This window comes from Terrapene carolina, unplaced genomic scaffold (genome assembly GCF_002925995.2).
Source record: "Terrapene carolina triunguis isolate 2854851 unplaced genomic scaffold, T_m_triunguis-2.0 Scaffold68, whole genome shotgun sequence".
NCBI classification, from domain to species: Eukaryota; Metazoa; Chordata; order Testudines; family Emydidae; genus Terrapene; species Terrapene triunguis.
Window position 1 is genome coordinate 65,004,227 of NW_020664419.1, and position 27,302 is coordinate 65,031,528.

General features: G+C 40.6%; 1 protein-coding gene across 1 annotated transcript in view; it reads left to right on the forward strand.

Annotated features, from left to right (window-relative positions):
- NAV3 (neuron navigator 3) overlaps positions 1-27,302 on the forward strand; it is a 382,361-nt gene that overhangs the window by 220,081 nt on the left and 134,978 nt on the right. Inside the window, exons 10-12 of the mRNA XM_029910866.1 lie at positions 2,179-2,287; positions 2,687-3,070; positions 7,307-7,426. Of these exons, the coding sequence (XP_029766726.1) occupies positions 2,179-2,287; positions 2,687-3,070; positions 7,307-7,426 (613 nt within the window). The remainder of the gene's footprint in view (positions 1-2,178; positions 2,288-2,686; positions 3,071-7,306; positions 7,427-27,302) is intronic.

A 27,302-nucleotide genomic window follows, 5' to 3' on the forward strand; every position in this document is an offset into this window, starting at 1 on the left:
CAAACTGCCCAGGGCCTTTCCCTACACAAGCGGTGACCCCAGTTCGAGAAACACTGTTATATCTGGTTGGAAAATGGAATTTCTGTTCCACTGAAAATTCCAACATTTAAAAAAAAATCATTCAAAATTGCAATGAAAAGTCAGTTTTTGGAAATTTCCCGTGGGACAGAAATTCAAAAAGTTTTCTGTTTGGAAGCATCAAAACGTTTCACTTTGATTAACATAAATGGTTTCATTTCAGTAAAATTGAAACAGTGTAATCTAATATTAAATATAGCATAATATAGTATTAACAGTAATATTTAATATAATATAAACATGAAAACAATATTGTCAAAATGAAACAAGAAAGTCGAAAGGATTTGTTTCTAAATTTTCCAGCGAAAATATTGGCAAATTTCACACCAACTCACAAAATATTTTAATTTTGATGAAACTCTCTTTTCCTGTGAAAAATTGTTCCTCCAAAATTTTTTGGGTGATCTCTAATAATGGACTTAATTTCCTCTTGCTTTTCACTCTGACTCTTCTGCTCTACCAGTGACACAACCCTTTCCTCCCATCACTGATATTTCTATGCATTCTTGTGTACTGCTTCTTATTGCCCTCCCCAGATTTCCTCTTCATGTTTCGATCTCACCTATACATTTAGCTACAGGACATGAGGGGAATAAAAACGTAGCAACAACACAAAAAAAGTCAGCAGAACGAAGAAGTGTATATGCCTTACTGAGTACACATGAGATTATGTTGTTATCACCCTCTCCTTTCTCTCCACTTGTGTTTCTGATCTTCTCGTTTGTGTCATGTTGAATTCAGATTCACAAGGTGTTCTCCTGACATCAGCAAATATGAGATCAAAGCTGAAGCAGTTTCTCAATATCACCAAAATCCTGAGATGGAATTACAACCTTAATTTGTGTATATCCCAGGAAAATGCTGAATTTAGAGTTAAATAATATTAACCTATTTTAAAAGGATTTTACAATTTTATCACTGATGATAACATTTGTAGCATGCTGACTAAACTGGGGTTAATCAAGTGATGTATAAGGGCATAAAATGATCAGTCCTGGGGTCAGGGAGGAATAGTTTTCCCCATTTGTTCAGAATTGTACAAATTGCTAGAATTATGTCTACCCCCACCCACCCTGAAGCATCACAAATGGGACACTGTCATAGGCGACATTCTGGGCGTGATAAACCACAAAATCTGTGATACTTTATGTTATTTAATACTATACTCTTCAAAAGAAAAGAAATGCAAATACGGGGTAGTTAAATGATTATGTTAAAATAAACAAAAACTGCTAGATAAACTATACCATTTTTAAAAATATATTAATTTCAGATTTTTAATATATATCAAATATTTGGTAATTTTTGTTGTTATGTATTTATTTGATATTGTTTATTAGGCTTTTACATTCTTCCTGGGTAACACAGTATTTCACTATGTTCATTTTATCTTTGTGGGTTTATTTATTTTTTGTATAGCAAAAAATTGTGGGTTTGATGCAGGAACTTCTGGGTGAAACCGTATGGCCTTTGTCATGCAGGAGGTCAGACTAGATGATCATTATGGTCCCTTCTGGACTTAAAATCTATAAATGTATGACTTATATTGGGACTTAGTGTTTTATGTCCACTGTGAGGGTTATGGGGAATAAGGCTCCAGCTCAAGAAACCATCCCTACTTAGGAAGGGTGCTTAAGTACAGACTTAACTTTAAGTGCTTTCCTGAATAGGGATAGATTTTAAGTGTGTGCTTAAATGTTTTCCTAAATCGGGGCCTTAGTCTCCACAATCCCTACATTTTTCAGCCTTGTTGAGACCCTCCACTAACTTGCTATTTTTAAAATGAGCTTTTAATCACCACAAAACTTTTGATTGCTGTGTGTGTGCACAATAATATTGGCAGGATGGGTGTGTGCATGTTGTATGTGGGTGGATGGATGGACAGATCTACAAATACACTCTGGGAGCTTGTGTATATTCAAATTTTAAATGATATGTATGTGTATACATATATAAATGATATCATGTATATAGTTGTCCGCACACATGCATGTGTTAGTTTATATCTATATTTGTGTATACACACACACACACACGCATACCATACGTGTACATGACTGCACACCCACACCGAATTTATATTATTTTGTTTTCTTCCAGGAGAAGACCCAGAAACAAGAAGAATGCGAACAGTAAAGAATATAGCAGATCTGCGACAGAATTTGGAAGAAACTATGTCCAGCCTTAGAGGGACCCAGATAAGCCACAGGTACTATTTGTTCATGGACTTCTTACATTTTGGAGTGTAGAAGAATACTTGCAGTCAAGAATTGCAGGCTTACCATTAGAGGTTAGCAAGGGAAAATTAACAATGCTGTTTGTGAAGATAATATTTGTGTGTCTAGGATTCTTGTCATAATAATTTGATGTAAGTGTTTTGTTTACCTTTCTGTAAATAGTATCTCAGGACTCATTTGGAAGCTTGTCTACAGTTTTAAATCTCTGATGTGTACAAATAAAAAAAATCTTGTAGAGAAAAAAGTATTGGGTTATTATATACCTAGTTTACGTTTCTACGCTCCACCTAGCCGTGCAACTTTTGTTCATCTTTATTTCTCAGAAAGAGCGAGAGAGCACAATTAATTGACTTCTACGTTTTGTTTGGCAGCACATTAGAGACAACTTTTGACAGCACTGTGACAACCGAAGTGAATGGGAGAAGTATACCAAGCTTGACAAGCCGATCCACACCAGTGACTTGGAGGCTTGGCCAGGCTAGTCCTCGCCTCCAGGCAGGAGATGCCCCATCCTTAGGTAGTGGTTACCCTCGCAGTAGTGCTGGTCGCTTCATACATACTGACCCCTCGCGGTTCATGTATACCACACCTCTTCGCCGAGCAGCTGTTTCTCGCCTCGGGAATATGTCACAGATTGACATGAATGAAAAAGGAAGCAGTGATCTGGACATGTCCTCTGAAGTTGATGTTGGAGGTTACATGAGTGATGGGGACATTCTTGGGAAAAGCCTCAGAACGGATGACATCAATAGTGGGTAAGTGGCATTTTACCCAGCTGAAACCCTAATGCAGGACAGGGCAAATTGAACGGGATTTTATATAAAGAAATCTAACCTGGTAAATGTAGAATTGCGGACACTACGTAATGCTTAAACAAAATGGTAGTGCTGTTCTAACCCTTCTGTGGGGTCCAGCTTGTCCCCTATTGAAGTCAATGAGAGTTCTGGTATTAGCTTCAGGGTGAGCAGGAGCAGGTTTTTAGAGGCATTAATATAAAGTATTTATTGAGGTTTCCACAACTGTTTAGTAAAACCAGTTTTGTTTTGTTGTGTCTTAGGGTTTTTTCAGTATTTTTCTTACATTTTTTTTAGATGACATATTGTGTTTTCAGATGGGGCTGATGAAAGGCAGTTGCTGACAGGCCTGACTTTTTCTGTTTGCATGTCAGATGCTGTCTATTATAGTCTTGTGTAACAGGCCTTTACCTCAATTCTTCACCTGTGAATATAATTTCTGACCTGTAGGAATATCCTTGGAGATAGGAATATTTTCTTCTGGTTAATTCAGGAACAATGGATGACAATTATTTTCATTTCTGCATCCTATTTGTGTTTGTTCAGTTGATTTTCAGGGACTGATTTCAAGCGGATGCTGAGAGTAGACTACTGTAATTTTTGCATATAGAGATTCCATGTCCTGGCTCCACCCAAAAAGACCTTTATAATGTTTTTTATTTTAAATACAAATGTGCTAATGATGATATTCCCGATTGATTTGTGGGTATATCTGAGACTCTTGTCTTTGGTACTTCAGACAGGAGCCTTATACTCATTTGCCACTTAGGCGTATTTGTATTAAGTAATTCAAACTCTAAGAATTTACTTTGAGGGCTAGAAAGTCCAATACATAATTTAAGACAAAAGGCCTCATTTTCACTATTATCAATATTTGAATTACTCTTTGCTGCTGCCTAATGTACCAGGTAGTAGTGTATAGCAAAGCACAATTCAAAGGGTGTCTTTTGTACAGGGCACATTATAATATTCCAGGGTGATTTTAGTGGACATCAAAGCTTCACAGTAATTCTGTCTGCTCAGACAACTGGAAACATGGGCCATAGGAAATTATGGGACATAATTTACCAGTTTGTAGCTAGTAGATCAAATCCAGCCCATTAATCACAAATGATTTAAAGATTGTTAACATCTGAAGGCTATTCAGTGGCTTATGTGAAATTAGTTGGTGGTCTGAATCTAATTCTTAGGGGACATTTGACCACATCACATCGCACTTAGCACAAATTGGGACTCTTGCTGACAATCTTATCAGAGATGTCAGAGATGGAATGGACATGAGACTGAGATACTCTAACTCTAGAGATGGTCTCTGCAGATCACAGTTGAGGCACTTTGATGGGGAAGGTTAGTGTCACAACCCATTCTGTAAGTGCACTGTGGATGTTTAAATGTCTAGCTTAGTATATTGCCTGCCTACCTTTCTGTGGTACAGGGAACTGTTTTCAATAACAACCTCAGCAATTCTACACACCAGCCTGGGGAAGACAAAGCATGATGGGGAGCTGATGTGACTGGTCTCTGTAGAAGTGTAGCTGAGGTTAAAGAATGGATGATGGTGAAACAGGATGGACTACTCCAACAACTTATCCACATTAGGGCATTGCTGGCCGTCTTATATGAGCTTCCATGCCTCTGCCTGGATTTAAATAATGAGCTGAAAAGAAGAGGAAGAAGACAGCTCAGAATGATTTAATGGTGCCTGCTGTATCAAAGTAGAAAGGAGTGTGTGAGATGCTGCACAGTGATATTTGAAGCCCCCTTTTCCATAAAAAAAAAAATATATTATACTTGTGCTTTGTTAAAAAAGAGAGGAGGAGCTTTTGCAGTGCTTGATGTGAAATGTATTAATTAGGTTATCACATTAGAGAATGATGAAGTCATTGTGTTGTGTGATTTTTCTTTACGTTGGTAGTAAGGATGACTCAATAAACAGTAAGTAGTAATGTGGTCAGCTAACATACTGTAGGTACAGTAGATATTAAAATACATGTTAATATGCTCTGAAAAGTCAAGATCCATTGAGGCATGTAAAGACTTATCTCTTTTCTCCTCTCTCATTCTCACTTTAATTACTTTAAACACTTGGGGATAAGAATCCATCAGTAATTAGGAATTAGTGCGAGGAAGACCTACTTCACAAGTTAAGCCTCTCCACTATGGCCCTTATTTATATGAGGGGGGGACCTTACAGACTGGGTTGTGTTCTAACCACAGTTGTATTTAATGTGCAATTCCACAACCACAGCATTTACTGCATAATTCATCACCTGCTACATAAATTTGCTCCAGAATCTAAGCTTTCATTTAAAAAAAAAAAAAATCTAGCTTCTGTAGTTGTGAGGGAAACCTTCCATAACTGAATCAAACATCATCCAGTACAGTGCTATCTTCTGGAGTCTTCAAACAGACCGCCTGAAACCAGGGGGTTGCAAACTTACAGTACTTTTCAGATTGGGAACTACTGCTTAACAAAGGGACATATGTTGTGGATGTTTTCATGTTTAATTTAAAAACAACAACAACAACTCTCCCCCCCCCCGCATTTTAATATACTCAAAAATGCGGCAGAATGTAGGTATCGCTTGCCAAAAAGTACACAGGAACTCACAAACTAAAGCCACAATCCTTGGCTGCACTGCAGCAGCTTGGCACTGCAACATCTGCGCCAAGCTGCTCGAAAGCCAGCTTAGCTAGCCATGGCAGGATCTTTTTAGCATAGGTGGATCCTCCAGTGGCATACAATTGGCATAGCCATTTCTATGCCGCCTCTTCCTGGCTGCTGGCAAAGTGGGCATGTGCTCTGGTAATCCCAGGCTGCTGTATTAGCCCCAGGAACCCAGTGGCAGTTGGCTTAAGTTAGGGCAGCTCTCAGAGGGACTCAAAAGGGACTGAACCAATATACAACTGGCCTGAGATAGGATAATGCAATCCTGTGTTGTGCTGAGTGTTCTTGGCTTTAGCTGGAGATTGGGATCTAAGAATCTGTATAGAATTATTAGAGCAAAATATTCATTTAATTGGACATACATTTGAACTGAAAGATGAATATGGGTAGCACTATTTTATGACCATAGAAAAAGTTGTGTTTACAATCATTTGAGTTGGAGGAGAACTCTGGGGAGTCATTTACACCATCCTCACTACATCGTGATAGAAATAAAGCCTAAAACATTCAGTGTAAAGGAGTGTTTAGATCTGTCTTGAATAGCTTCAGTTATGGTGACTGTACAGTCTTCCACTGTGTTTCATTACCTAACTGCTGTAATTAAATATCCCACCTACATTTCCTATGTGTATTGGTATTATTACTTGTAGAGTATCATACAGCTGCATGGTGCTATACAAAAGCAGCGTCTTCACCAACGATCTTACATTTAAGACAAGAGCAACAGGATAAGACAACAACCCAGGAACGGGATGAGGAAAGGGGGGGCATGAGAGATAAGGCAATATGATAGGGAATCTTGGGAGAGTAATGCATAGATCTTGAGGGTTACACAGATTAGTGGTACTGCTTTAATTAAAGACCATTGAGCCCCTAAAGATGTGACTGAGTTTTAGGTAGGAATCTCAGAAATTCTTGCTGCTACTTACAATTCAATCACCTTTAATTAGACTTTAGTGATTTACATTAAGCAGCACCACACTGGTTGCTGTAATTTTTAGCCTTATAAATTTCATTCAGTACAACATAAAGAAAGCAGTATGAAGAACAGATTTTTAAAAGCCAACTTCCATTTTTTCAGCTGACTATCTGATTGCACCAGAGTAAGGACTGTAAAGTCAGATTTCTTAAGCTCTGTCTTCTGTTCACCCTCTCAGATGGAAGTGCTTGTTTTTTTATCAGGACTATGCTTTTTCTTAATTCTGGTGCTATTGCCTTCAGCCAGCATCGCAAAATGCAAGACAGATTCATGAAGGGACCTGGGAGACTTTAAAATTTAGCACAACTCTTTTTCCTGTGCTAAACACAAACAAGGCAAAATATCCTAGAGAAATAACAAGAGTGGCAGAGGCTGATCTGGGGGAGACAGTGTCATGAAAGGCCATACACTGATAGTATTAATACAAAAGTACTACAAAGCAGGAAAACCTTTACGTTGAGTTTGAATTCGACAGCCCATTAGCTTTAGAACAAAACATAGTTGCCAGATGTTTGCATTTCCTACTGATTGACCATATATTTATTTTCAGGTACATGACAGATGGAGGACTCAACCTGTATACAAGAAGTCTGAACCGAATACCAGACCTAGCTGCCTCCCGAGACGTAATCCAGAGAGGGGTGCATGATGTGACTGTGGATGCTGACAGGTAACACCTTTTTTTTTTCTATAAAAACTATTGAAGCTTGCAGACAAGGTCTTATCATCATTCATACCTGCCAGCATTTCAAAGCTATTCCTGAGTAGTAGTGAACGAAGGCAGAATTCATGGCTCATTGGGATCTTAGCCCTCAGGATTGAGAGGACCCAATGCTGCAGTAAGTGGGGAAAAAAGTCTATCTGGGAACAAGAGTCTGTCAAAAGGAAGAGAACATGGAGGAAGAATCCATTTTGTGAGGATGGGGGAAGAATGTCAAGGAGTCCAGGATGGGGGTGGACTTTGGGGATTAAACTCTCTGAAATGGGACATGATGGTTTCTTAGGGCAAGTCTTGTAAACAGGGATACATGGGAAGAACAAATATAGTGAAAATGAAGCACAGAGCTGCAAAGTGAAAACCTAACACAGTGAAAAGGGGGAGAAGGGAAGGAGCAGAGCTGGGGGTAGGAAGCAATATATACAGGACTCTGTGCCAGATGGCCACCATCCTGCTTTTGGAGCAGCATAATGCCAAATGCTCTGTGGAGTGCTCTAGTGTAATCTCTGCTCAGCTCTCCATGCACTTTGTAACCCCAGGGATGCTAGAAGAAAGCAGCCCTTGTGGATGCAGGGACTGAAATTATAACCAGCTTCTGTGCAGGCATGCAAAAGGGAGAAGACTCCTTGCATCATCCTCTCCTTGTGCAGCTGTGCAAAAATCCAGGCACAGTCCAGCCCAGCATGTACACCAGAGATTCACTTGTGCAAGCCTCGTTCGGAAGAGAATCTTCTATCCCTTTTCCTTTAGCCAAAAAATATATTTTTCAGAGATGGACTCAAGCCACCAAGTCTGGGTCTAAATTCATAACCCATCTTTTGCAGAGCTCAGAGTTGTTCAGAGCTCGGATTTGAGTCCAGACCATGACAGAGATAAGCTCCAGCTGCAGAGCTTGGCAGTGCTGAGAATTCAGGGTGTGGTTTCTGTCCATCTTTTAAAAAATCAAGTTTCACTTTAGGGGAAACAAAGAGAGGGTTTTATCAGGGGGAGGGAAAGATTCACGAATTTGTACTGGTTTTGCAAACCCAGCAAATTAGCTGAAGCAACTCCCATGACCTCCAACTCTATGAGGTCAGTCCATCCTTGGGATTTCTGATTATTTATAATTTCCTAAATTGTCTGAGGAAAACATGTTCATGATGCAAGGCTCGTACAGTCTGGATTAGTCAAACAATACATGTAATGCACAAAAAGATGGTTTTAATCCAGAGGTGCAGTTACTTTTTTTTCAATGCTTTTCTTTGTTAATGAATTACCATGGATAAACTTTGCCAAAGAGTCTTTTTTAAAGAGGAATCTGAATGAAGAGAGGTTGGTTTAGGGAAGGAAGGGAATTCCAAGCATTGAAGGAAGTGCAAAGGCAAGAGTAGGAAAGAAATATATATAATTTGGTTGGAGCTTTCTTAGGCAAATAAGAGAGGGAGGAGGAGGAAATGAGAGATGAGATGTAGTCAGGATGGACTTGTGTGGAGCCTTGACTGTGAGAGAAGCAGTTTAAATTTCATGTGTAAGTAAAAGGGTGAAGAGTTTGGAAGATGGGAGAGACAGGATGACAGTTTAGCATTAGGTATTCAAAATTGTTAGAGATTGGCCCACGCTTCAATATTCAGATATTAATTTCAAACCACCCAAAATTTCAGAAGTAATCTGACCCAGGTTTTTAGCTCAAATCCATTACAGAGTGAGGGTCCAGATCTTCCTCGCTTTCCAAGCTCTCAACGCCAATCAGGGATTTTGGTTTGTGAACACCTCTACAAATTGTGTTTCATTCTATATGTGTGGATATCCTGTATATACCATTTATGTACATAAATATTTTGCAAGTGTATGTTATTCGGGGGACTGGCAGCCCCTCCAGTTATTAAGGTTGCTAGATATTTCCCATTATCAGACCATTTTCAGTTGCTTATAATTACCTGTTTGCCAAATTTTAACCATTTGGACTGAACACGTTTTCCCCATGTAAAAAAAATTATGGTGACCTTTTCTTTGAAAAGCCTTAGCCTCATTCAGTGCACAGGATCAGTCTGCTCTGGGGATGAATCGGGGTTGTGTAGTAAAGGAGACTGTGTCTGTCAGACTGTTGTTTCATTTGTTCAAGAGGTTGGAAGGTGTTTAGTGATTGATGCAGGGGTTTTCAGGGAGACAAAGGAATGTCTCATGGTCAAGGCACTTGAATACTGCCCTAGAGAACTGAATTCTATCCCTGCATTCCAGCAGAGTAGCTGTGAGCAAGTCACTTAAATCACACTTTTCACAGGTCACCACTACTTGTGTGTTCTTCATTTTCTGGGTGCCTGCTTTGATACTTTGTGGTCTGATTTGCAAAAGTACTCAGCACTCACAACTGAAGTCAATGGGAGTTATGCTTTGGACATATAAAGTGCTGTATAATACTAAGTAACCTGAAAAAATGAGGTCCTAGGCATCTTAAATTGGGAACACAAAATTAGTGGAAACATTTGGCTTTAATCTCTCTGTGCCTCAGTTTGCCATCTGTAAAATGGGGATAATACTACCCCTTCTCCTCACAGATAAGAACATAAATTAACTTGTTTGTGAAACATTCAGATACTATAATGATTAGCACCATAGAAAAGCTCCTGGGGAAATTAATAATTCTGTCTTCAGAGTAGGGTTTGAATAGCGCACAGTAAATAAGGCACAGAGCCAGACACTGAATAATAAGAAAATAAAATATTGAATAGCTGATAACTAAGTTCCACCTGAACGCTAAATAAGGCAGGGGTTCTAAGGAAAAAATAGTAAGAGGTCATGTAATTAAAGTTTATATTATAATGCATATACACATGGGGGCTGAATTAAGGTTGCATGAACAACCTTAATTTTGGCATTTCCGAACTTTGCAATTTTAATAATGGTCCTTTAACATAGTTTTTTTTATATGTATTATAATATATGCTATGCCACCAGCAGTATGAGAATATGATTTTCAAGTGCCAAAAATGGTTGTTTGTTTTTATGAGTTCTTCTGACCACAGAACTCAAAATGAAGCTGATGCACAAGAAAGCTGTGTTTGATAATTTTAATGAAATGAAAATAAATTATTGTGCATTTCAACAAAGTGCACCATATTTATAGTATCAAAGACTAAGTGGAAAAAGCAATGCAAAGATTGGTGTGACCCTTGCTCTGATTGGTGGGATGGATTTCCATACTTTATCATAGCGGGTGTACTTACAGTTTGATTTTATCCTCAAGTAGTGTTGTGGATATTACTTTCATACCCTGAGGGAGAAAAAGAGTTTATATTAAGGTTTGACTTACAACTTACATGCTATACTTTCATGTGGGAGGCAGTGTTCCCTCTAATTTTTCCCACCCAGATGCACCTTCATATCTGTGCACATAACAAAATTCATGTGGTGGGGTGGGGCCGAGGGGTTCAGCTTGTGGGAGGAGGCTCAGGGCTGGGGCAGAGGGTTGGAGTGCAGGGGTGTGAGGGCTCTGGCTGGGGGTGTGGGCTTTGGAGTGGGGCTGGGGATGAGGGGCTCAGGGCTGGGGCAGAGGGTTGGGGTGCAGGGGTGTGAGGGCTCCAGCTGGGGGTGCGGGCTCTGGGGTAGGGTTGGGGATGAGGGGCTTGGAGGGTGCTCAGGAGGGTGCTACGGCTCAGGGGTACAGGAGGGTGCTCAGGGGCTACGGGGGAGAGAGAAGACTCCCCTCAGATCTCTCTCTCCACAGCAGCACCTGGCCTGGGGGGGAGAGATGCCTCTCTGTGCCGCGGCAGCTCTTGGGCTGGAGGATAGGTGCCCTTCCCCGGCCGCAGCAGGTCCCCAGGCGGGTTCCTTGAGTGCCTGTGCGGCGCTAAATAAGCTGGTGCACGGCCATGCAGCTTACAGGGAATTTAGGTGGGAGGTCTATAGTCCTATATATCTGCCCTTTGTGGTTATGAAATACATATATGTGCTCCATAAGAGAGAGTAAAGTACCAGTTGCCTTGCCATAATGCCTCTTTCATGACGTTACTGGTATGATCTTTTTGCCCCTGCCCACCTAGTTGGAAAGCACTTCATTGGCAGCTGTGTGTGGAGAGAAAATATCTGACATTACTGACGATAGATATTTTACATTAGCATGCATCCAGGGAGGGCTTTTTTTCAATATTCTCTCCATTACTACAGCCAACAACTTTTGCTGAAAGTGCCTCCAAGTTCCTGATGGAAATTGCACTTGGGTTTTCCCTGACACCTTTAATTCCTTTGTATCCTTTATGACTTTTTCTATTCTTCAGCTGGCAGCACAGTGCTCTCCAACCAGGTGGGCTAATGGTTTCCCTCGGGGGAAAATGCGAGTTATGACAGATGCACGCTCTGGGTCTGATTTTCCTCTCACATACATGGCTAAATGAGAACTAACTCCACTGAAGTCAATCTGGGTACAGTGGTGTAAGAAGAGGAGAAGCAGCCCTACAGTGCTAATAATTACTCAGTGAGCAACTACAGCTGGCCTCTGCCTCTCTCCCTGGGACTCTCAGACAGCCAACTAGTGGAGGAAGGTTCTCCTTCCCCCCCCACCCGCCATGTGGAAACCTAGCATGAAAGAGTTCTTTCTAAATAACTTATAGGTTGTTCATAACGTTATAACAATACAAGTTTAAACACATGAAGATCCAATATGTCTGTCAAAGTTCAAGAGTTGCTTACATAATACTATATACACAAAGCTCTCAAAAGGTTCATTATAGCAGGTCATTTCACTGAATGATTCATGTCAGCTCAGAGAAATGTACGAAGAGACATTAGAAACAGCAGAATTTAAGATAGCACCATGGTTCTTGTATTGTAGATTTTCTTACTTTGACACTTTTTGTCTTTAAAGTCCCATTTGCGTGGATCATTTGCTGTTGTCTTTCCTGAGGTGCAAGCAAAGTTCCAGCTTGAGCAGATGGATCTTTTGAAGTGGGTGTGCATTTGTGTGTAGCTCGTGGTCCTCTTGTGATTGAATTTTATTTTTATTTATCATCTTGCCTTTCTACCCTGCACTCTTATCGTTGCCTTTTGGGATTCACTAGGAGAGCATGTGAGGTGCATTCTTAAAGTTTGAACCCTTTTGGGAAGTAATATAAACTAAAGCAGGTTAGATGTAAGAAAACAGAATTAATTAATTCCCTAGAAAGTAGAAAAGTAATTTAGAAGTGAGTGATAGTGATTTGCAAGTCATTCTGTGTAGCCAGAAAATAAAAAGCCCTACTGTAGCCAAATCCAACCTTGTTATAAGTCAATCAAGTTGTTTCTACTTATCTCAGGACAGAATTTGGCTCACTCTATCAAAAAGCTATGACATTTTCCTTACTTTCACAGTAATCAGCAGAAGTGGGTCACCCCATCTTTCTTCCTCCAGCACTATCTTTAACTTCATTCTTTCTCAGTAATGTGCCAGACCTCAGGCCAAGCATTCCATTTAGTTACATTTTATCTCTGGGAATCTCTCCATAAATTAAGCCATGTGCTTGGGGTCACGTCCAAGAAGTTAAGTGGCTGGTTCTCTGTGAATGTACCTCTTATGTGCCTGGGTGACTACCCAGCTCAAATGCATTTTTATTGCACTGTGCTTGACATGAACCCCTTTTCACATGGTTTCAGTGTTCTTATGTTTAGGGCTTCCTTAAAATGCTTGTACCATCTGTTACTTGTGCTGAGGATTTGGCAGTCATTTTACGCTCAGCTCAGGCTGCCCTGTTGTTTATTCTCAGCCAAACCATAATCACCATAATACATTATTAATTATAATTATAATAAAATAATTCCAGATTTTGCCTGCAGTTTATTAACTAACTTCCTGCCTGGCTGACTATGAGTCTTTCCCAGTATTTGCTTGAGTAGATGAATGTTGAGTAAGAATATTGTATTTTCTCAAAAAAGAAGTTTGGGGAATTCAACTGTGAACCCAGTTTCACTACATACAGTTCTGTTAGGAGCAGAAAGGATTATGAATGATGACTTCAGATTTTAGTAGATTACATGGATTGTTTCCCACACCCCGTTCATTTTCAAAATTTTGGTCACTACATTGAAATCATTGATATTATTTGGAATTTTACTCAACGGACAGTTTGTCTACACATAGGTGTTCGGTATACCGTAAAAGTCATCTGCCTCTCAGGATACCCCTGCTTACCATCTATATTTCAGTCCTGTAATCATTCTGTGCCTTCTTCCATGAGTCCCTCTTGGTTAGTACTAGTCTGATTAATGTACCACTGTTCTCTCATATTAACACTATAAATGTTGCCTTTTCATTTAACCTCTTCGCTGCATTTGGTGGTTGTGATCTCTATGGCATTAATAGAAATAATCACACCATGTCTATGAAATAATAGGTAAGTAGATCAGTGAATAAATATCTGTTTTTTGCCCAATCCAACAGGCCTTACTCAGGCAAAACTGGGAACCCTACCAACTAAAAGTCTGCTGCTCTTTGCAGTACAGCTTGACATTCCTCTGCTGCATCTGCCTTCATCACAGAGTTCATCTGGCATTGGTACTCTATGGCACACAACAGAAAAGGTCATTATATTAGTTTTGAAAACTGGCATGATTTACCAGATCATGTGACCTGTTTTCATAATTTTTCATGGCTGTGATTTTGTAGTATACTGTATATCCTTAGGTCATGGTAACAGCGAAATAACCTCAGTACTCTTGCTGTTATTACACTCATATCCCTGGAAAACATAATTAAAGAACCCATCTTCTGGTACAATTTAGATATAAAACTTTGTTTTTACTATTATTGCATTCTTCATCAGTTTTAATCTTCCATAATTTCTCTCAACATCTGTTACTGTGTAACCTCTTCCACCATTTGTGTTCATTATTTTCAAATCATCTTGCTTTTTCAAGCAAGTCCCTGTTTCAGAGTAGCAGCCGTGTTAGTCTGTATCCGCAAAAAGAACAGGAGTACTTGTGGCACCTTAGAGACTAACAGATTTATTGGAGCATAAGCTTTCGTGGGCTACAACCCACTTCTTCGGATGCATATAGAGTGAAACATATATTGAGGAGATATATATACACACACATACAGAGAGCATGAACAGGTGGGAGTTGTCTTACCAACTCTGAGAGGCCAATTAAGTAAGAGAAGAAAAAAAAAAAACCTTTTGAAGTGATAATCAAGATGGCTCAGTACAGACAGTTTGATAAGAAGCAAGTGTGAAAATACTTACAAGGGGAGATAGATTCAATGTTTGTAATGGCTCAGCCATTCCCAGTCTTTATTTAATCCTGTGTTGATTGTGTCTAGTTTGCATATCAATTCCAGCTCAGCAGTCTCTCCTTGGAGTCTGTTTTTGAAGTTTTTCTGTTTTAAGATAGCCACCCGCAGGTCTGTCATAGAATGGCCAGACAGGTTAAAGTGTTCTCCCACTGGTTTTTGAGTATTATGATTCCTGATGTCAGATTTGTGTCCATTAATTCTTTTGCGTAGAGACTGTCCGGTTTGGCCAATGTACATGGCAGAGGGGCATTGCTGGCACATGATGGCATATATCACATTGGTAGATGTGCAGGTGAACGAGCCCCTGATGGTATGGCTGATGTGATTAGGCCCTATGATGGTGTCACTTGAATAGATATGTGGACAGAGTTGGCATCGGGCTTTGTTACAAGGATAGGTTCCTGGGTCAGTGTTTTTGTTCAGTGATGTGTGGTTGCTGGTGAGTATTTGCTTTAGGTTGGGGGGTTGTCTGTAAGCGAGGACAGGTCTGTCTCCCAAGATCTGTGAGAGTAAAGGATCATCTTTCAGGATAGGTTGTAGATCTCTGATGATGCGCTGGAGAGGTTTTAGTGGGGGCTGAAGGTGACAGCTAGTGGTGTTCTGTTATTTTCTTTGTTGGCCCTGTCTTGTAGGAGGTGACTTCTGGGTACTCGTCTGGCTCTGTCAATCTGTTTTTTCACTTCAGCAGGTGGGTATTGTAGTTTTAAGAATGCTTGATAGAGATCTTGTAGGTGCTTGTCTCTATCTGAGGGATTGGAGCAAATGCGGTTATATCTTAGAGCTTGCCTGTAGACAATGGATCGTGTGGTGTGTCCTGGATGGAGGCTAGAGGCATGTAGGTAAGTGTAGCGGTCAGTAGGTTTCCGGTATAGGGTGGTATTTATATGACCATTGCTTATTAGCACAGTAGTGTCCAGGAAATGGACCGCTTGTGTGGATTGATCTAGGCTGAGGTTGATGGTGGGATGGAAATTATTGAAATCATGGTGGAATTCCTCAAGGGCTTCTTTTCCATGGGTCCAGATGATGAAGATGTCATCAATGTAGCGCAAGTAGAGTAGGGGCGTTAGGGGACGAGAGCTAAGGAAGCGTTGTTCTAAGTCAGCCATAAAAATGTTGGCATACTGTGGGGCCATGCGGGTACCCATAGCAGTGCCGCTGACTTGAAGGTATATATTGTCCCCAAATGTGAAATAGTTGTGGGTGAGGACAAAGTCACAGAGTTCAGCCACCAGGTTAGCTGTGACATTATCGGGGATACTGTTCCTGATAGCTTGTAGTCCATCTTTGTGTGGAATATTGGTGTAGAGGGCTTCTACGTCCATAGTGGCCAGGATGGTGTTTTCTGGAAGATCACCGATGGATTGTAGTTTCCTCAGGAAGTCAGTGGTGTCTCGAAGATGGCTAGGAGTGCTGGTAGCGTAGGGTCTGAGGAGAGAGTCCACATAACCAGACAAGCCTGATGTTAGGGTGCCAATGCCTGAGATGATTGGGCATCCAGGATTTCCAGGTTTATGGATCTTGGGTAGCAAATAGAATGTCCCTGGTCGGGGTTCTAGGCATGTGTCTGTACAGATTTGTTCCTGTGCTTTGTCAGGGAGTTTTTTTAGCAGATGGTGTAGTTAGGTAATCCTCAGTGGGATCAGAGGATAATGGCCTATAGAATGTGGTATTAGAGAGCTGTCTAGCAGCCTCTTGGTCATATTCCAATTTCCATCCCACCATCAACCTCAGCCTAGATCAATCCACACAAGCGGTCCATTTCCTGGACACTACTGTGCTAATAAGCAATGGTCATATAAATACCACCCTATACCGGAAACCTACTGACCGCTACACTTACCTACATGCCTCTAGCCTCCATCCAGGACACACCACACGATCCATTGTCTACAGCCAAGCTCTAAGATATAACCGCATTTGCTCCAATCCCTCAGATAGAGACAAGCACCTACAAGATCTCTATCAAGCATTCTTAAAACTACAATACCCACCTGCTGAAGTGAAAAAAACAGATTGACAGAGCCAGACGAGTACCCAGAAGTCACCTCCTACAAGACAGGGCCAACAAAGAAAATAACAGAACACCACTAGCTGTCACCTTCAGCCCCCAACTAAAACCTCTCCAGAGCATCATCAGAGATCTACAACCTATCCAGAAAGATGATCCTTTACTCTCACAGATCTTGGGAGACAGACCTGTCCTCGCTTACAGACAACCCCCCAACCTAAAGCAAATACTCACCAGCAACCACACATCACTGAACAAAAACACTGACCCAGGAACCTATCCTTGTAACAAAGCCCGATGCCAACTCTGTCCACATATCTATTCAAGTGACATCATCATAGGGCCTAATCACATCAGCCATACCATCAGGGGCTCGTTCACCTGCACATCTACCAATGTGATATATGCCATCATGTGCCAGCAATGCCCCTCTGCCATGTACATTGGCCAAACCGGACAGTCTCTACGCAAAAGAATTAATGGACACAAATCTGACATCAGGAATCATAATACTCAAAAACCAGTGGGAGAACACTTTAACCTGTCTGGCCATTCTATGACAGACCTGCGGGTGGCTATCTTAAAACAGAAAAACTTCAAAAACAGACTCCAAGGAGAGACTGCTGAGCTGGAATTGATATGCAAACTAGACACAATCAACACAGGATTAAATAAAGACTGGGAATGGCTGAGCCATTACAAACATTGAATCTATCTCCCCTTGTAAGTATTTTCACACTTGCTTCTTATCAAACTGTCTGTACTGAGCCATCTTGATTATCACTTCAAAAGGTTTTTTTTTTTTCTTCTCTTACTTAATTGGCCTCTCAGAGTTGGTAAGACAACTCCCACCTGTTCATGCTCTCTGTATGTGTGTGTACATATATCTCCTCAATATATGTTTCACTCTATATGCATCCGAAGAAGTGGGTTGTAGCCCACGAAAGCTTATGCTCTAATAAATTTGTTAGTCTCTAAGGTGCCACAAGTACTCCTGTTCATAGTCCCTGTTGTAAATCTTTACTCATTTTAGCATATGTTGTTGCTATGCTATCAAAAACAATTCTCAGCTAGGAGTATCTTTTTCAATACATATTTTTAGGGTTTTTTATTATATTTCTGTAAATCAGCAGTGCTAAGCTAAACTATATAAAATCTACACGTGTTTATATACAGCCCACGTTTGATAGATAAATCCTGTCAAATCAGTGCTGTCGATTTATTTTGATGCCTTAAGTCATTAAGCGTACAATGACACTTTGTGGATGAATGTGTATTCTAAAAGATCATAAATTAAGCTTGAAAGCGTGTCCCTTCTGCCAACAAAAGTTGGTCCAGTAAAATGTACCACCTACTTTGTCTCTCTCATATCCCAGGACCAACACGGCTACAACAACACCGCAAACGTAAATCAATAGAAAGTTTTATTTTAGCGTGATTTGTATATATGTATACAATTTATTTAGAAAGGACATTTTACTTTGAATATTACTGTGTCCTTGGTCATGTTTTCAAAAGCAAGAACTTGGTCAATATAAATAAAAAAAAACAACCTTTGACTAATTTTTGTGGGATTCTGCTCTTTCTTTGGTTGCTTTAAATTTTTATATCAATCAACAGAAACACAAGCCAAAACACTAAATATTTAAGTTCAAATATCTTATTAATATCAACAATATAAACAATGTTGTTGTTATTCTGTCATAAGTATGTTAAACTGTCACAGACCTGCAATATAATGTCTGCTGACTTTAAGCTTACATAAGGAAATTACATTGGAAAGAAAAGTAGATGGCAGATGTTTAACTCAAAACAAGAATGAGCTGCAAGTGATTATTTATGGGAAATGAATAACAAATGAAGTTTTCTCTTTCTCTATTTTTGTTAAATAGTAGCAGGAAGAGATAATATCAGTTAATTTGCTGGTTCAGATTTGTGAAAGTGACATATATGGAAGTTGTGACGGGTTGGATCACAGAAACCCCTTTGGGACTGCCATCTGATGTGCTGAGACTACTTCTGACCCATTTTCCCTGCCAGCTTGGGACTCCAGAACCTTGCTTATTTGAGCCAGACATGCTAGCCGGATACAAACCCAGACCCAGGCCTGAACAACGTCCGCCAAAAGCTGCAGGTTTAACTGAAAACAGCTTAAGAAGTGTTCCTGTCTCCAACACTGAGATGCCCAGCTCCCAATGGGGTCCAAACCCAAATAAATCCATTTTACTCTGTATAAAGCTTAAACAGGGTAAACTCATAAATCGTTCGCCCTCTATAACACTGATAGAGAGATATGCACAGCTGTTTGCCCCCCAGGTATTAATACATACTCTGGGTTAATTCACAAGTAAAAAGTGATTTTATTAAATACCAAGAGTAGGATTTTGTGGTTCCAAGTAATAACAGACAGAACAAAGTAAATTACCAAACAAAAGAAAATAAAACACGCAAGTCTAAACCTAATACAGTAAGAAAATGATTACAGATGAAATCTCACCCTCAGAGATGTTCCAGTAAGCTTCTTTTACAGGGTACGTCTATACTTACCTCCGGGTCCGGCGGTAAGCAATCGATCTTCTGGGATCGATTTATCGCGTCTTGTCTAGATGCGATAAATCGATCCCGGAAGTGCTCGCCGTCGACACCGGTACTCCTGCTCCGCGAGAGGCGTACGCGGAGTCGACGGGGGAGCCTGCCTGCCGCGTCTGGACCCGCGGTAAGTTCGAACTAAGGTACTTCGACTTCAGCTACATTATTAACGTAGCTGAAGTTGCGTACCTTAGTTCGAAGTGGGGGGTTAGTGTGGACCAGGCCACAGACTAGCCTCCTTCTAGTCTGGGAGCAGCAATCACTCACACCCCTGTGGTTACTGTCCTTTGTTCCAGTTTCTTTCAGGTATCCTTTGGGGGTGGAGAGGCTATCTCTTGAGCAGCTGAAGACAAAATGTAGGAGTCTCCCAGGGGCTTAAATAGACTTTCTCCTGTGGGTGGAGACCCCCTCCTCTCTCCTATCCAGAATTCAGCTCCAAGATGGAGTTTTGGAGTCACATGGGCAAGTCACATGTCCATGCATGACTGAGTTGCTTACCAGCCAGGTCACATTCCTGGGAAAGCTCAGATGTGGATTGGCATCTCCAAGTTCATAGTTAGCTTAACTGTTTCTTGATTGGGCACTTACTGAGAATAGTCTTTTCTCAGGAAGCTGACCAACTGCTTCACTGAGGCTACTTAAAATTAAACAAGTACATAGCCAATATTCATAATTTCAAATACAAAAATTATATGTGCATACAAATAGGATGAATATATTCAGTAGATCATAACCTTTACAGAGATATGTTACATGGCATATGTAGCATATATCATATTCCAGTTATGTCATATATACATTCATAAGCGTATTCCCATAAAGCATTATGGGATGCAATGTCACAGAAGTAAATACAACCAGGAGTCCTTGTGGCACCTTAGAGAGTAACACATTTATTTGGGCATAAGCTTTCATGGGCTAAAACACACTTCATCAGATGCATGGAGTGAAAAATACAGTAGGCAGAATATATATTATAGCACATGAAAAGATGGGAGTTGCCTTACCAAGTGTGTGAGTGTGTGGGGGGGAGGAGGGATGTCAAGTGCTAACAAGCCAATTCAATTAAGGTGGAAGTGTCCTATTCTCAACAGTTGACAAGAAGGGGTGAATACCAAGGGAGGGAAAATCATCCCTTCTTGGCAACTGTTGAGAATAGGCCACTTCCACCTTAATTGAATTGGCTCGTTAGCACTGACCCCCCACTTGGTAAGGGAACTCCCATCTTTTCATGTGCTATAATATATATTCTGCTTACTGTATTTTTCACTCCATGCATCTGATGAAGTGGTTTTTAGCCCATGAAAGCTTATGCCTAAATAAATGTTAGTTTCTAAGGTGCCACAAGGACTCCTCCTTGTTTCTGCTGATACAGACTAACACGGCTACTGCTCTGAAACCTGTCACCATATATGGAAGTAGCTTTTTAGTCTTCCTCAAGGAATGGAAGTAAATTTGGTTTTCGTATGATGCTAAATGGGCTAAACCATTTAACTTATTGTAGGATCATTAAGCTGAAGGGCATCCATTTGCAGTTGATCCATTGTACATGCTCTTTAATCTATCCTTACAGAGTGGGTGGTATGGACTTATTTGCTAGTGTCATATGCATTCTATTTGCATTCTTCATTTCTGCTCAACTCAATGTTTATTTTAAATTGTTATAAATTATTTGCAGTGAGGCTGGATTTCATTATATTTTAACAAATTGCAAATATTTCCTTTCAGGAAGAATGTAGATGGGATTGTTTTGAGGGTAGCCTATTATTTCTAAGGAGAATATCAGTATGCATGATCAAGACTCTCAGACGTGCAGAGTGCTTGAATACACCTTCAGTAGCAGCATCTCTCTGGTCTGGTACTGTAACTAATTACTAAGGGGAAAAGAATGATATACTGTCTGTCTTTAATTAGAAGAATGAGATGGGAGAAAGCTTTTGACTGTTCACAAGAACACCCCAGGTTTAATTATATAAAGATTTAATTTGACTCTCTTTGGTGTGGTATGCATTTGATTCCAGAAGCCAGAGAATACACTATATTCTGTAAACTGACTTGGTTTCACTTGTGACTTGCGGAGCTAGCCTTCTCTGATGATTGTCTTCTGCTGTTGTGCCACTAACAAAGAGCTATACTGGAGAGCATACCCTGTAATAAATACAACTGAGATTACAGCTCTGAAAGATTACAAAAATGATCTATTTTAGACAATTACTTCATTAGCCCCTTGTAAAAACTGTCTGTGTGTATGTGTTGGGAGCTTTTCGGGGTTTACTATATGGGATACAATAGCATCTGCCCAAAGAATGGATCACCTACCCTTTGCTCTACTTTGCCTTAGGTATTGATAATCCTCAGAGATATCTGCTTCCTCCTAGGGAAAAATATTCTGATTATTAAAACAAAATGTCATACTCTCCTGCTTAAAAACTATATGTTTAAGAACTGCTTATGTACTGATTGACTGCTTACTAAACATAAATAAACATATGCGTGTTTGGCAGGCAAGGAGAACACCATTGCATGACTCTTGAAATTAACCTCTTCAAAGGAAGTAAGCTTATTCAAAACACTGAAAATCTCTTTCCTGGATTTTTTGGCTAGAAATCAGTGTCTTGGAACATTTTGCATTTGGCAGCTTAAGTAGAATTCACAAGTGATGGGAAATTATGAGTAAAACTAAGGGCCAGATCTTGGCCCATCCTGCACACCCATGTAGGGGGGAGGTAGAAAGGGACATAAGGCTCCCTTGTGCCAACTACCTGTGTTGTACTGCATCTCTGCCACTCCTCCAGGTGGATGAGGGGTGGGTGGGGATAGAAAATGGATGGAGCCCTAGTAATGCCCCTCCAAGACACTGGGTCAGGACACTGGAGGATGTGCACTACTCTGAGCATAGCGCTGTCCCTGTTGGAGCAGGGGTAGAACTGAAAGGCAGGTTGTGACTCTTTTAACTATGTCCACATAGTACACCACTGGCGTTGTCGTGTAACATATGTGTAGCTACACACCGCAGTCTAAAGCAGGCGGCGTCCACATTGTGGTGTGTAGCTACATGTGTCAATGAAAGGCTCTGGCAGAAGGGAGGCAGAGGGGAAAGGCTTCAGCAACTCCCTGCTGCCAGAATCTCTCCCTGCTTCCAGAGCCTTTCCCTGCTGCCAGAGCTTTTCATTGCTATTTTTAGCAGTGTAGCATCCACTGCCTCCCCACTGCAGGAGTCTTTCCTCACTGCAATGTAGTTGGAGAGGCATGGCGTGGACAAGTAGAGAGCAATGTAGGGTATGTACATACACATACCCTTCAGGCATGTCTTTACTCCATTTGCCATGGTCCAAACTGCTATTTATACCCATGCTAGGGGGCTAAATGAGTATGTGCATTACACCCTGCCAAAAGTAGTGTGCAGTGTAGACAGACATACACTTTTTGAGTTGCAATTCGCTTCATGGGCTACTTTTGGGACAGGCAATAAGATGCTGTTCCATACATGGGACTGGCAGGAAAATTACAATATGGCCCTAATGTATATTTGCAAAATGAACTTTGGGTTGGCAGTTATGATGCAAAGCGGATACATCTCTATGGAATTGTACTTGCCCACTATATACCAGAAGTGAAGATGATTCCCAGCATCCAGGCTGAGAAATTATCATGCAGTATTGTAACTAGGTGAAAATGAAAAGAATAAAAATGTCAACAAGGCTGAGCAGGATATGGAACATGAAAGCCTTTAAATTTTCAGAATAAGAAAAGGCTATGCAGCCCAGGAAGTTTGGTACAGTCATTGTCCAAGTTGACAGACCATGAAGCTGTGATTTGGGAAGGATACATCACAGAGAGTAGCCACCAGTCAATGTACAGAACATCACTCACTGTGTAATACTTTCTGTAGAATACTAATGTGTTCACCTCTTTCTTTGAAAGGTTTCTTTCCATGCACTTCTATCACATTCTACTTTTCAAATCTAAATTGTGTCACTTCTGAGTCTCTCTTGATCAAGAAAGGAAAAGATGATCCTCCTTTTTCAGTCTTTTCTCATAAAGGAGGTTCTAGAGACTTGCTGCCCTTATTTTGGGTCCCTTGTGGTGACTTCATCTCTTAACAGACAAATATTTGGTACATCAGTATGCTTGGAGTTTGTTTTCTTTTGAAGTTACAGCATTAATCTCATCTGTATCTAATTGTTAAAATATTAAGCCTTCAAAGCTTTCCTTGCCATATGTAAACAAAACATTGTCATAACAATTTAAGCAGGATCAGATGTGCAAAATTAACAATGGAACCCGCAATGCATTTTACAAAATCTTTTGTACCAAAAGATACAATTAATTCATAATTCAAAACTGTTAAGTGCATCGAATCATTTTAAAGAATAAAATTTCTTTGTATCAAATTAACCCCCCCACACACACAATTTTCCCTAATTTAAACTCTCCTAAAAGAATAAGCTGTTAAAAAGTTACCAGTGTGTTTTGCCTGTGAGGTTAGGTACTTGCTTGGGAGAAATTATGGTCCAGATATATTTCAGATTGAAGCACAGAACAGAAAAGGGTAGGCGCTGAGTGGGTAAATTAATGAAAGCAAAAATTGCTTCATTCAATTTTAAAAGTGTATGTAGCTTTGAAAAGAAATGCATTGCCTTGGGAACAACAATGGTTGACAGTACAGATATTTCTCATTCCTCAAAGTGCTTAATTTGGAAATAAATCGTAACAATATACTTTAGAGGATTGGGGTTTTTTGCTTAATATATCGGTGACAAAGTGCTTGGAAGTAACAAGTGAGACAGCACTCTGATCACTCGGACAGTAAGAAGATCCCCCAAAGCGGTCTGAAGGAGGAATAGAATGTAATTATCTAACCAGGTTAGGCATGCTAAAGGATTAATTAGCCCATCAGCTGAGGACTGATAAAAAGGCACAGGAAGAAAGTACAAAGAGAGGAGCAGGGCTGACTGAGCCTAGGTTTAGAGAAATCTGAAGGAAGAGAGCCCTGTTCCCCGCTCAGGCCCTTTGGGAAGGGGTGATGGTACAAGTGACACTGTGAATCATTGTGACTCAGGAGCCAAATTAGAGATCAACATTATCTAAAAGAGCCACAGTGGTGTAAATGCATTGTTTAATTTAATATATATATATATATATACACACACACAGGTTATATATATGTATACATTACAGGCATGTGAAAATTACACCCACAGCAAAAATGTCTGACCAAGTATTCTACAATTGGTGAATATAGTAAAAGCATCCTGATTGGTTAATATCTTAGATGGGTTAATAATTAAATCACATAACATTTTAATATCAAGTTCTGCAAAGAGCCGCAGGAGACACATTAAAGAGCCACTTGCAGCTCTCGAGCCTCAATCTGAGTATGACTGCTGAGAGTAGTATTGCTGTATGGAACTGTAAAGGTGTTAACTGATGATCTGTAATAAACTGCACAGTGCGGATACCTAATTGGTGGAATCTGAACTATGTCTGAGATGTCAGAAGGCAGGAGCAGAGCATGCCCAATTAAAATATCCTACAATTTTTAATCAGACACTAGTATATTACCTTATCAAAAAATAAATGAAATTAAATAAATCAAATAAAATTGAACAAATTGCTGGGGAAAGGAGCTGAACAAGAAATCACATGATGAAAAACATTACTAGGTCATATAGTGTATATTCCTAGTTTAGTCTCAAGTGATTGGGACTTTCACTACTCCCCTCTCCCCCAGATACAAGGGGGGAAGGGACTGTCCACAGGTGGATCTTTGCAGGAGTGCAGATGACTCCTTCATGGCACCACTCACTCATTTCTCAGAACCTTCTGGAGCTTGCTGTGCATAGGTCCAGAATTGGAACTGTGGGAGAAAGTGGAGTTGGGTGGGCAGGGGTGGGTAAACCAATGGCAGGCCTGTAAGAGACTCTGGCTCCCTCTGGCTCCCACAGAAGTTTCCAGGAAATTATGATAAAATCAGGGCCGTTTTATATTTTCTGTGACACCCTTCTGAAGAGTTCCATGGGCATCCTCAGGGAAAGGGAAGGGATCTCTTGGGAGTCTCCCTATAAATGACCCTGGCCTCCTCTGGATCCTGCAGTGTGGGAGGGATAAACCTACAAGATCCAGTGTCTTTCCCAGACAGACAACAGGCATGTCCTATGTGGGAGTTCCCTTGACCTAGGCAGAGACTCAGCAGAGAGTACATTAATGTAGGAAAGACCAGAAATGCTTTAGTGGACTTCCATTTGGGAAGTCTAAGTAAGAGAGGGATGAAGACCAGGTCTTCTCCTCCCCATTACTTCCCCAGTTGGCTACATCCTTCTTGGCTAGGGAGGCAGACCAGCTAGCACGGAACACGCCCAGGCACAAATAAAGGTCCAGAGCAAGATGCAGTCAGGCTGGGAAGCAGGGGATGATAAACCCCTGGGTCTTCATGACTTTGCCCCTCACTCATCCTTCTGCTGTTAGTGAGAGGTTTGCAATAGAGGAGGGTTTTGTTTTTGGCACAGACATTTACACCTTCAGTGGAATGGTGTCCATACAGCTGCATTTTGTGAGGAGTGGTTTCCCTGGGAAGAGGCGGTTCAAGTCCAGAAAGAAGCCTCCATCTGTGACAAAAAGGGTTATGCAATCCTTCGATGTATATTCAAGGGAGTAGTGAGCAGGTGTAGAGAGCTGATTTACCTCTGCATATGGCATTAGTAAGACCGATACTGGAATGCTGTTTATGGTTCTGATGTCCACATTTTGAAAAGTATGCTGGAAAAATGGAGAAGGTGCAGAAAAGAGCCACAAAAATTATTCAAGGGGTGGAAAAAATGCCTTACAGTGAGAGATTTAAAGAGTTCAGTCAGTTTAGTTAGTCAAGAAGATGACTAAGGTGACTTGATTAGTGTTTTAAGTACCTTCACAGCAAAAAAAAATACTGGATACAAACAAGCTTCCTAATCTAGCAGAGAATGGCATAACAAGAGACCAATGGCTAGAAGTTGAAGCCAAATATATTCAAATCACTAATCAGGCACAGCATTTTAATAGTGAGGGTGATTAACCTTTGAAACAAACTGCCAAGTTAAGTGGTGGATTCTCCATCTCTTGATAGCTTCAGATCATGACTGGATGCCCTTCTGGAGGATATGCTTTGTCAAATACAAGTTATTAGCCTCAATGCAGGGATAACTGGGTGAAATGTAACGGCTTGTGAGATACAGGAGGTAAGGCTGGATAATCTAATGGCCTCCTCTATTAATTTCTACAAGGACATTGCCAGAGAATCTAAAGCAATGCATCAATTTGTTTTTAATAGTCTTCTTCAGGGAAGCTATGAGACCTCCCAAAAATAGATATCACAGTCCCTCTGTTAATAAAATTAGTTGGCCTAACAGAGGGAACTTTCATTTCCTAAAAGATCATTTTGACACAAAGTTTGCGAGAGATTATAGGCCTGTCACAGACTATTTTGGTGAGGTTAGTCATGCCCCTCTGCTCCAAGGCATTATCCTTTGGCCTCAGGCTCTGGATCCAGACTCTGTAAAGGATGACAAATAGATGAAGGTCTTGGCCAAATTCTGGTTTCTAATTTCTTGTAACCTCACAGGGAGGAGGACCCACTGGTAAAAATCCTGGCACCAAAAGTTCCAGAATACGCAGAGGTTCAATGCCCCTCTTTTTAAAGGTGAGGAAACAAGCTTTTCAAGCCCTCCATGTTGAAAACGTACTGCTGGATCCCAGGAGTTCTTCCTTTACTTGGAATTATTCAGATACTCCTTTCACTCTTCTTACAAGAATATATTCCAGTGGACTGTTTGCAGGTACTGAGTCAGACAATTTTAGGCCCTCTCAAAGGTAGAAGCCCACACCCTCAACCGAAAGGGAGGAACCATTAGACCCAGGCCACAGCTGAATATAGATTCCAGGGGAGCTATTGGGCAAGAGGCTCAAGGAAAAGACAAAAGCCAGCAAAATCCACCAAGCTGACCAAGGAGAAT